Raw genomic sequence first — 12,210 nt, forward strand, 5'->3', positions numbered from 1 at the left:
TGAATGGGTTGAAAGTTCTCACAGATCCCAAGTGAAGCAATTTTAGGCATTTTTCAGGCTGTCTTGGCATCCATTGTTGCCTTGTGTCTTTATTTTTAGGTATGTATGTTATGTTCACTGCTGTTTTTCTAAAATGAGTTTTGCTCAGTGGATGACACAGAAGTGTAATGCCGTGACTCAGTAGTGACATTTTTCAGTTACATTGTTTTGTAAGAGAAAAGCTTTTGACTTTCAAAGGAGCCAGCTTTTACTAATGCTAATTGTCCAGTATTAATACCACATAAAGGGCTAGTCACACTCAACCTACCAGCAAGGCTGCTGCACACCAGTCTGCAGTGTACTCTGTACATTGCTCACTGACCCATCCTTACCTCTTAAACCAGTTTGCTGGAAACTAAACAAACAGATAGTGGGGATTTGTCATGATCCACTACTTCTATCCAAATATATAATGAATCTACAACAAGCTGCTCCCAGGAACTGCAGACACCCAAGGAAGTCATGTTGCAGGATGCGTACCTGAGGTTGTCACCCATAATATTACCATCCATGGTTTATAGGGAATCAGGATTTTATGTGCACTTTTTAGAGGAACATTGTTTTGACAGGCTGTGCTTCCACATGTTCCACTAAAATTTGGAACCAATCAAAACTCGCACAGGTGCCTGGGCTTCTCTGCAGCTTGAAGTCATCTTCTCTATCTTCACTATCAGGTACCTGGCCTAAGGATTATTCCAGGCTGCATTACATATTGCACATGTCATTGTTTGCAGATCACAGCTGTTCAGCATTTTGTGTCCTCCCTACACCTTGCTACGTTTTCTTTTAAGTTTTTTGATAAGCAGGTATCAAACTTTGTACTGCATAGTATGTGGTGGCATCCACAGTTCTTTAGGGTAGAGAACTATGAAGAATCACTGTCCTTTAGATGAAGTATTTTGTCTGTGCTCAGTATGGAATAGCTGGACCTTTGGTTTGAAAATGTGGTTCCAAATTCTAGATTCCTCAACCAGGACAAGCTCCACCTCTTGTGTCTTTCCTGACAAATGTACAGTAGTAAGGATGGTTTCAGTGAGATCATCGTTTGTCCCTTTGAATCAGGAATTCCCAACTTTTTTTTAATGCCATGAGCCCCTACCATGAAGCCAGAGGTCCATGGACCCCAAGTTTGGAATCCCTGCTCTAAACTCTAGAGGGTACAAGTCCAGTCTGCTTAATCCTTTCTGATAAATCCCTCATCCAGGAATCAATCTGGTGAACCTTTGTGGCAGTCCCTCTATTGTATGTATCCTATCTCATCTGGGGAGATCAGACATATTTCAGTTTTAATCTTTCCAGGAACTTCTGTAAGTACAGTCTGACCAGAAAAGCGATATATCTTTTGCCTTCCTAATTGGTTTTTTTTTTACTGAGCTACGTACAAAAACACTCAGGTCCTTTCAAGCTCTCAATATTTAAAAAAGAACAGATTTATTTCCTCCTAATATGTTAAATCTGAAGCACTTTTTCACATTCTGTCCATCAAAGTGACCTCACTTAGCCTAGCCTTTGAAGTTTCTCTACCTCCTCACAACCCAAAATGTCAATCAGCTTTGTGTCGTCAGCCAATGTGGACAACTCATTTGTCTCCCTCTACCCTCACCACTCCCAACCCATTAGTTTTGATTGTTTAAACAATAGGGCCTAATCCAAATCTCTGAGGCACCTTACTGGTCCTAGCGTCTAATCTGCCTGTGGCTAATTTATCCAAAATCCTGGTGGAATGCAGCAGGCCAGGCAACATCGATAGGAAGAAGTACAGTCGACGTTTCGGGCCGAGACCCTTCGCTGCATTCCACCAGCATTTTGTGTGTGTTGCTTGAATTTCTAGCATCTGCAGATTTCCTCGTGTTTGTGGCTAATTTATCCCTGCTTTCTGTTAACTAGTCTTCATACAATGCCAGTTACTCTACAATTCTCATTCAAATGTCACAATCTGTTCCCCTTGGTTACATCTGTGACAAGTATGTGTTAATCGTCAAGCATGGTGCTTGTGTCCTTGGAATATTTACATAGTCGTCAGATAAAAGTGTGTAATGGTAATTTGGTGCCAAACTGGAGCTCCATTTGCCATCAAGTACCGTGATCCTTGTACAGTTGATTATCTGTTCAACAGTGGGAGGCACCTCTCCCACTTTTGCTCAAGCAGCACTTTCAAAAAGGATTGCAATTACTTGCAGATTAATTGTTATTTGATTTTTGAGCTGAAATAAAAGTGATTTTACAAGTTTTTCAGAACTGCTAAAATTTGCAAGAAGTGATGTATACCAGTTGTAGTCTTTACTTTAACTTAATTTTTGATTAAGCAGTTACTCCCAGACTTGGGTGCAATTTTAGGCATTCCCTTGGACACACCAGACAAGTTATTTGATGGGTAGAGACTCTTGGCAAGAGGCCATATCCATACAGGTTATAAGTTTCCTACATGAACAGGATCTATACTTTAAGTATTCCTCATTGAAGTATGATGTCAGTTGCTGCTACAGTTCTCAACTTCTCCAGTGAAGTTACTGATGCACTATCTATTGCTCCTCTTTTCCCTCATGAGGACATGGAAAGCTTGTGTGGCTTCCTGAAGTCTGCAGACTTTCCATGATGCAAAGAGTACCTTGAAACACCAAACGGTGACAACTGAGAAACTAAAGCCAGCAAAGCACTGGGTGGGATCACCATAGTTCAATAGCTGACACAGCCTGGCAGCTAGCTACCAGTTGCAGTTGCCGGGTTTGTTGTAGTGCTAAGTGTGTAAAGATGGAATATGTGAACTTTTAATAGAATTTCTATTGTTACTTGGTGAATGGTTGTGATGTATTATTTATAGTGTTTTGAGTTAATTATGCAGTTGGTGGAATGTTGCTTTGGGGATGTCACTGACCTTGACATCCCATCTGAATATAAATTGGCACTGATCACAGGAGTTTTTTCTTCCACTAACTTAAATATCTGTCTTGAGGGTCACATGGTACCCTGCTGAAAAATGGTGTTACTCTGCGTTCACCAGCAACTTTGATGTGTGTTTCTCTTCTTCCTGCTTTGGAAAACCAGGAAACGTGCTTTTTCTTATTTTCTGCCACTGCTAAATATTTCAAATGCCATTTTAGATGCATCTTGCACCTTAATAAAGACTAGCTTTACTGCTGTTACTTGCTCACAAAATTGTGTTCTTGCTTATTCATTAAATATTATTTTCTGCACTGCCTGTATAGATTGAATAGGGTTAGATTACTGCTGCATTCACAAATTATCAGAAGTATTCACAAACCATTAAAAGATATTTAAATTACGATAAGTATATTAAGATTAATGTAAAAACTGAAGCACTTAAAACAATTAAATATTTATGGATCGATAAAATTTTTAAAATGAATTACACGAACTTGGCTCTATGTCTAATCTCACACAGGTTCAGTGTGTAGATTAGCTATTTTTAGTTATAGAAAATTGAAGTTACCTTCCCCACTAAACACTATGGTTTTGAAGAAAGTGTTGAATATCCCTATGCTATTTTACACACACATTAACTTTCACAAGGAGAACAGATAATGTGATTGATTAAATTCACCTTTTTGCCTCTAATAGCAAATGGTAGAACTGTACTGATGAATTAATTCTGTGCTCTGTCAATATTTATAGATTTTTGATTATTTATGAATAATTTTTAGAGATCATGTTGATTGCAATGATAATTGCTTACATTTATTGTAATTTTCAAAATAAATATTGGGCAGTGAACAAGTTGTGTAATCATGCTTAAACATTAATACTAGTACAAAATAGTAAACTTGCATGCAGTGAATGTATTGGTTTTGCATTTTATTCCTTTTTATTTTATTGTTTTTCTCTGAAGACTAATAATTAAGTACACACACAGATCTTTAAATTCCAGCAATAAGAAGCTAGAAAAGATTGGAAAGAAAACTGAATCTCATTTAAAGCACAGACTGAAAGTACTATACAATACAATTGTTGAGTCTCATGATCCAACAACAGGACGAAGATATTGCGATCTATTTTTGATTAAGCCTTCAAAAAAGGATTATCCAGATTACTATAAAGTCATCTTGGAGCCTATTGACCTGAAGATATTGGAGCATAATATACGTAGTGAAAAATATACAAGCGAGGAAGCATTTGTGGATGACTTGAAGTTAATGTTTCGAAATGCAAGGCACTACAATGAAGAAGGTTCACAGGTATGTAAATTAAATATGGTAAGATACAGTATACCTCAGTCATAATTACATAATTCCTTATAATTTCAAGAAGATACAGTATTCCAAGGAACCTGATTATAGATTTTCAGCAGTAAAATACTGAAGTTGTTTTGTGTGGCATTCACACTTCTAATTGAAGTGTGACCTGGGAGGGGCAGACACGAGTCTGTCCGTTCAGGAGCCAAGGTTGGATCGATCTTCATTTGGCATCTCATCCACAGCCATTCCAACATGGGTGTCCCTGACCTGGCATCACCTGATGGAGTTCTTGAAGCTCACAAGCCTCCACACAATGTCAATGTCCAGGTTGTGGAGGAATACCAGAGTGAAATTTATTTACTAAATGAAAAGCAGACTGCATTATTCTATTAACTTCTGCATTCTGCTGTGTTACAAATTCACATTGGTCTTTTTTTTTTATAATGGAAATCTGACCTTAACCCAAAATTTCTGTGAAAGGCAACATTCTTCTGAGGAGAGTTCAATCCTGATTATTTTATAAACTGTTTATTGATCAGTGTCAGTAGTGCTTCTTGTAATCAATTGCTAAAGTATCTATCTATCTGCTTGGTTTAACAATGTATTTTGTAGCCTATAAAAAGTTAGGAGCAAGAAGTAGTAACTTCTTGGGAATGGCATTAAATGAGCTAGTACTTAGATCAGTATGAATGGCAAAAGTTGAAATTGACAAATTTTAATGTTGATACTCTAATCTGACGTGTAATTCCATATGTGGAAAATACTTATGCAGCCCTGGCCTACTGAATCACCAAACAATATCTCGTTATGGTTTCAATAGTACTGTCTTAATGAAAATTATTGAATTACTAAACAGGTGTACAATGATGCCAATATACTGGAGAAAATTCTAAAAGATAAAAGAAAAGAATTAGGCCCTTTACCCGATGATGAAACAGCTTCACCTAAACTGAAACTAAGTAAGTGATCAACAATGATTTTACTTGCTGTCTTGGTTAGGTTTCATTTGAAAATATATTTGTGGACATAAATATATACATTTCCTTACAACTGAGTATGAGGCCTTTTGACTCGAGTCTGTGCTGACTCTCAGAATAACCCATTCCCCAGTAACCCATTCTTCGTTCTTACTCCACCCCCACCCCTTCATTTTTCCACCAGCCACTTATTTGCAGTCGCCAGTTAAGCTAACAATCAACACATCTTTGGGATTTGGGAGGAAATTTGAGTACCTGAAAAAAAAATCCAACTCGTCATAGAGAAAACATGCAAACTCCGCATAGCCAAGGATGTGATTGCATTGGATAGATTTTGCCAGAAATGGAGGACTTTGGTTACGGGGAAAGATTGATAGACTAGGTTTATTTTCCTTTGAGTGAAAGAATGATTACCTGGTAGAAGCATGTAAGATTATGAGGGGCCAAGATACTCAAAATCTTTACCCTATGTTAGGGGTTGTGAAGAACTTGGTTTAAGTGGCAGTTGAGGAGGTCTTAGACACACAAGGCAAGATCTCCTGGTGGCTATCCATTTCAATTTGACTTCCCGTTCCTGTTCTGACATGTCTGCCCATGGCCTCCTCCACTGGTACGATGAGGCCAAATTCAGGTTGGACGAACAATACCTCGTATTCTATCTGGGTAGCCTCCAACCTGATGGCATGAACATGCGATTTCTCTAATTTTCAATAATTTCTTCACTCTCCCTCCTCTGATTTTCCATTATCCATTCTAGTTACCCTCTCACTCCTTCACACTTGCCCATCACATTCCTTTGATTCCCCTTCTTCTTCAGCCCTTTACCTCCTCCACCTATCTCTACCCAATTTCTTACTCAATCCTTCTCCTCCATGCACCTACCTTCTGCACCTAGTTCATCTGCTAGCTTATACTTCTTCCCCTTCTCATGTTCTTATACTGGCTTCTGTCCCCTTCCTTTCTAGTTTTGGTGAAGATTCTTGGTCCAAAACATTGACTGTTCATTTCACTCCATAGATGCAGCCTGACCTGCTGAGTTCTGCCAACATTTTGTGTGTCTTGCTGAAATAGACTCATTTGTTTTTTTTAAATCCATGGTAATCTTTTTCATGATTCCAGAACTGATTTCCTCTCAGTTATGAGATTGCTTAGGAAGATGATGTATTATTGTCTCAATGTAAAGAGGCTAACTGTTCCCTGGTAGATGATGGTATGGACAACAAAATTATGCAACCTGAAATAACCTGTGATGTAGAACTTGATAGCCACCTTAGCTTTTCTTGTCTAACCTTGAGCTGAAATTCAATCAAAAACCCTCAGTAGACAAAAATACTTCTTGAAGACTTCCATCATTATTGGTAGGAATCTCTTGTTTGAGACACGAGACTGTGGAGCAAAAAGTAAATTGCTGGAGGAATTCAGTGGTCAAGCAGCGTCTGTCAAGGGAAATGGATAGTGATGTTTTGGGTCAAGACCCTTCATTAGATGCTTTGGTGCTTCTCAGTGCTTTTTGTTTCCTGTATGGGATGAAGAAGATATGGTTTTCTTAAAACCAGTTTCACAAAGAAGCCATATTCAAACACAATTAATATTTAATAGAATGAATATTTGGCTTATTCAAGGAAGTGTAATGTGTGTCACGATTAATGCACACTTCAGTGCATCCACTTTTTATCTGAACTTTCTCTGTAGGATGTCCACCAGTTATTTCTCATGTACTATATTTGTTAAGGATTTTCTGGCCCCATGTTCTTCTAACAGTGATGATGCTACACTTTTACTGAAGATTTATTGCAAAATTGGAGGTGCACAATATTAGTTATTAGCATGTTCAGCAGAAGAGTAAAATAATATGTAGTTACTATATTTAAGACATTTGCTCGACATAGAAATGTAAGCAACACATTGTGTTATATTTTTCTATAGAAAGGAAAACCAGTTTCTTTTTAAATAATACCAAGTATCGATATCTGCCTAAACATTGATGCTACTTGTGACAGACAAGGTGGATGCCAAAAGTCATTTTTGAATTTGACATCTCAACATACACACATAGTATATCATAGAGGCACACTTGAGCTGCTATCTCATTACCAAATTTCAGTCCTGAACTGCAGTGCTGGTTGTGTAGAGTTGCATGACCATGTGGGTTTCCTCTGAGTGCCTGTAGCATTCCTAAGCACATGGATTGGTCTGTTATTTGACCATTGTAAATTGCTGCTGGTGTGCAAGTGTCTGGTAGGATATGTAGGGAGTTGAAAGGAATGTGCAGAGAAAATAAAATAGACTGATGCAGTGGGGTTGTTTAATGGCTTACCCAGACTGTGTGACCTGTGTCCACTATGAGTAAGATGGAGAAAAGAGAAGATCCTGAACTCCCAATAAGTTGGTTGGCTTAGTTTCCATCTATATAGTTTCTGCTTTTGGGTGGATTTTGCTCTCTTAACTAGACACAAATAGTCCTGAGGCAATGATTCAAGGAAGTGTTTATTCCTGGTATCCCAGCTAGCATTAGAAAAGTAAGATAGTAAATTTATGCCATTATCCCATTGGTACTGTGGATGTTACCTATTATACAAGGAGAGCATTTGGTTTCTTACATTTCAACAAGTACCTACAGTTCAGAAGGAGTTCATGAAGGGTGTGATACAAATACAAATTTTTTTTCTAATATCGGTATATTTGAGTAAATGCTGCTAAAAGGTGAAGTAAGCAAAATGTAAAAATCTGCAGCCTCAGAAATTGTAGAAGAAACATGATGACTGATTAAAATTGAACTCTAAAGTCCTGCTCTTTGAGAAAGAAGTGTGTTATTCAGAAATAGCCATATTTTCTTTAATTACTGCAAATAGTTGTCAGGTTTTTACTGGAAATTGTTCAAAGAATTGTTTTGATTTGGAAGGTTGTTCTATGTAAATGGACTATTGAGCATTTCTTACCTTTTATTTTCAGGCAGGAAGAGTGGTATTTCCCCCAAAAAATCCAAATACTTGACCCCATTGCAGCAAAAATTAAATGAGTTATATGAAGCAGTCAAAAACTACACTGACACCAGGGGTCGAAGACTGAGTGCCATCTTTCTCAGACTACCTACTCGATCGGAACTCCCAGATTACTACTTAACAATTAAAAAGCCAATCGACATGGAAAAAGTCAAAAGTCACATGATGGCTAATAAATATCAGGATGTTGACTCATTCGTTGATGAATTTGTGTTGATGTTTAACAATGCTTGCACTTACAATGAACCAGAATCCCTTATTTATAAAGATGCACTAGTCCTTCACAAAGTTCTCCTAGAAACCAAAAAAGAATTGGATGGAGAAGATGATGCACACATTCCCAATGTAAAGTTACTTATACAGGAGTTGATACACAACCTGTTTGTCTCCGTCCTTAGCCACCAGGATGATGAAGGGCGTTGTTATAGTGACTCTTTAGCAGAGATTCCATCCACTGATCCAAGCACTCCTAACAAACCACCATTGACTTTTGAAATTATTAGAAAAAACATTGAAACTAATCGATATAGAAGGCTGGATGTTTTCCAGGAGCACATGTTTGAAGTACTAGAAAGAGCAAGGCGGCTAAACAGGTGAGTACATAGAAAGCATAAACCTTCCTCTATCGTCAGGTCAACTCTTTACTAATACTAATAACTTCCTGATCAATACTATTGGTATCTGTGTTGTTTGATACTATTCCTAAAGAATGCACATGTAGAACTAAGTTTCAAGCAAAAATATAGAGCCTGTTTTCCTTCTCCTAGTAATAAATATTAAATCTATCTAAAAATAAGTAATAGCTAAAAGATTAGTATTTTCTCTTGTTGTTAGGAATACTAGTTCAGGCAAAAGTTTCACTTTTGGATATCGCCAGTAATATGCGTAGTAAATCGATAGTATTCAGTTGGAATGAAGTGCATCCATTTTTACACTAATTCATTTTCCCACAGCTGACATTCTTCTGATTTCTATAAATAATACACATTTTAGTTGTGTGTTAGTTTTAGTACTTGCACTCCAGTTCAACGATTGAGACCCCCTCCATTGGTCGGGATCAATCATGCATATGGTGTCCTAGTTGCCTAAGTGATATGCAAGCCAAGGCAGTACAATATGGCTCCCCTTCTCCACTCAGTTGATGAATCCAAAAGGATGGCAGAAACCGATACAGTTTGACACCAACAGTGTCTCAAGAGTTGCAAGTCAGCGTTGAACTGTCTTAGGAAATCCAGGTCTGGATTTTTCCCTCTGCATTTATTCCTGAAGCCTTCCCCATGAGTTAGTATAGCCGCAAAGCTGCGGAGGTTTGAGATCAGAGCTTTCCTTCTAGATGAGCTGCCAACCGTAGCTGGTAAGCCCCATCTACCCGAAGCAGCTGGTTTTAAGGCACCAGTAACCCACCTTTGCCCCTTCTTTCAGTAGAAGCAGTTCCGCCAGGCTTGGCAGCTATGCCGCAATGCGAGGGCCAGGAATGGACTCCGTTGTCAGAGGGTACCAGCCACTTGCCATTGGGAGCATTTAATAGATAGAAGGAGCTTATCCCCACAACACCGCCCCCCCCCCCCAATCAGCTATGACAACCTAAAATGTTCAAAGATTAACTTCATACATTGCTTGACAAATTTGAAATTGAGTTCAATAATTGCTACTTGATTAGAAAAAAGACAAATAAAATCACACTTGTTTACTCTTGGCCAATACTATATCATTTCAGAACTGCCCACACATACAACTTTAATCAGGGTAGAGGCACATGATGTACTACATGAGAGGGCATTAATATAGCCGGGGCAACATCATCATGTCTTTGTCCACATAACAATTATTTTTCAACTTGTCCGTTTCTAAATAGTTTTATATTGTAAACTGAATGTTCAAGAAAACGGAATGAGAAAATCTATACATTCAAGGCCAATAACAAAAGAATGCTTTAGTTTTACAAATACAATGTAGACTTAATTTTAATCCATCAAGTTTTTGTTGGCTTTCAAGAAATATCTTATTTCCCTGTAACATTTTCTCTTGTTAATACCCATTAGCACCCCTTCTCCCATTACATGGGATAATATACAGTAGCTAATGAACATAACGCAAGATAACTCAGGGCATTTTGAGATGTGGCAGGAACCAAACATGCACTCAGTTATAGAGCAATCATAAGTTCCACTCATGCTAGCACCAAAGGTCAGGATTGAAGCCAGCTTATTGAGCTTTGAGACAGCAGACTATGCTGCCTACTGTATATAAATCTATCTGATAATGGGCTCAGCATCCTCTGATGAGGACTGCAGAAATGGATGTTGATCAGAGCGGCCTTTGTCAAATACATAACTTTGAAAAGTATAGTGGAGGAATAAATTGTTTATTTAGCCACATAGAACAGGGGCATTCACTTCACTTTTTGATCATTCTGAATTATCAGACTTTGGCAAAGCCAACAGCACATTTTTCATCTGAACTGGGTCTCTTGCTAAGCAGGGAAATCATCAAACAGTACTTGCAATTCTAAAGTCTGGTACTGTCTTTGTGAAAGTTGTATATTCTCTCTGTTGCTGTGTGGATTTCTCCTGACTTCTGTGTCCTGCCACACACCAAAGATTTGCTGTTTGCATCACATGTTGTGAACATTGGTTAAGAATAGGTTCAAGCATGCCTTGAGTATCTCCAGCCCACTCCCCACCAACCATACAGTTGCAAGAAAAGTTTGTGAACCCTTTGCAATTACCTGGTTTTCTGTATTAATTACTCATAAAGTATGGTCTGATCTTCATCTAAGTCACAAAAATAGACAAACACAATCTTTCTAAACTAATAACACACAAACAATTGTACTTCTTGTCAATACTGAGTACACATTTAAACAATCACAGTCTAGGTTCAAAAAAGTATGTGAACCCATGGCATAATGCTTTCTGTCCCACTGCTCCCCCTCTGTGTAGTTTCTGCAAAAGCTATTTGGTGTCAGGTGTTCCAATCAATGAATGCTGAAGGAGGTGAAAATGAACTCGAAGATAACAGCAGAAGACCTACAGACATCTCTAGAACTTGCTAAGATCTCTGTACGTGTGTCCAAAATAAGAAAAACACTGAACAAGAATGATGTTTATGGAAGGAACCCATTGCTCTCCAAAAAAAAATTATCGCTGCACGTCTCAAGATTGCAAAAGACCACCTGAATGTTCCACAACGCTTTTGGGACAATGTTCTATGGACAGATAAAACAAAACTTAAACTTTTTGGCACACTATTATGCTTGGAGGAAAAGGGGCACGATACACCTACACCAAAATCTCATCCCAGCTGTGAAGCATGGTGGAAGGTGCATCTGGTTTGGGGCTGCTTTGCTGCCTCAGAGCCTGGACAGCTTGCAATCATTGAGGGAACAATGAATTCAAAGCTGTATTGAGATATTTTACGGGAGAATGTCAGGGTAGTGATCTGTCACCTAAAGCTTATGGAAGTTGGATGATACAACAGTACAATGATCTGAAACACGAGTAAATCAACAACAAAATGTTTTTTTTTTTAAAAAAGAAAATTCATGTTTTGGAATGGCCAAGTCAGAGTCCAGAACTTAATACAATTGAGATGCTGTTGCATGACCTGAAGAGGACTGTTCATGCAAGGTATCCCAGAAACAGTTTTGTATGGAGGAATGGTCTAATATTCATCCTCGTCGTGCATCTCTGATCAGCAGCTACAGGAATCATTTGGTGGAGGTTATTGCTACTAAAGGAGGTTCTACCTGTTATTAAGTATGAGGTTTCACATACTTTTGCCAGTCTGGACTGTGATAATTAAACAATGTATTCAGTAAAGACATGAAAAGTACAGTTGTTTGCGTGTTATTAGTTAAGCCGCATTGTGTCTGTCTATTATTGTAACTTAGATGAAAATCAGACTATATTTTATGAGTAATTAATGCAAAACAATGGCTAATTGCAAAGGGTTCACAAATTTTTTTCTTGCAACTGTGGATACTGTGTGGGCTCAAAT

At 38.1% G+C, this 12,210-nt stretch overlaps 1 protein-coding gene across 11 annotated transcripts in view; it reads left to right on the plus strand.

Moving 5' to 3' along the window:
- The window catches only part of pbrm1 (polybromo 1), a 91,956-nt gene that overhangs the window by 30,276 nt on the left and 49,470 nt on the right, over positions 1-12,210 (plus strand). For 6 of the 11 annotated variants that reach the window (XR_011889409.1, XM_072280949.1, XM_072280943.1 and 3 more), the window contains 3 exons: positions 3,887-4,232; positions 5,089-5,191; positions 8,162-8,804. Coding sequence is in view for 10 of the 11 variants with exons in the window: in XM_072280949.1 (XP_072137050.1) it covers positions 3,887-4,232; positions 5,089-5,191; positions 8,162-8,804 (1,092 nt within the window). In the remaining variant the exon portion in view is untranslated. Of the gene's footprint in view, positions 1-3,886; positions 4,233-5,088; positions 5,192-8,161; positions 8,805-12,210 lie in introns of those variants that run through there. The other 5 variants (XM_072280951.1, XM_072280944.1, XM_072280952.1 and 2 more) reach the window with 3 other exon arrangements.

The sequence above is a fragment of the Mobula birostris genome, chromosome 16, assembly GCF_030028105.1.
Source record: "Mobula birostris isolate sMobBir1 chromosome 16, sMobBir1.hap1, whole genome shotgun sequence".
In the NCBI taxonomy this organism is placed as follows: domain Eukaryota; kingdom Metazoa; phylum Chordata; class Chondrichthyes; order Myliobatiformes; family Myliobatidae; genus Mobula; species Mobula birostris.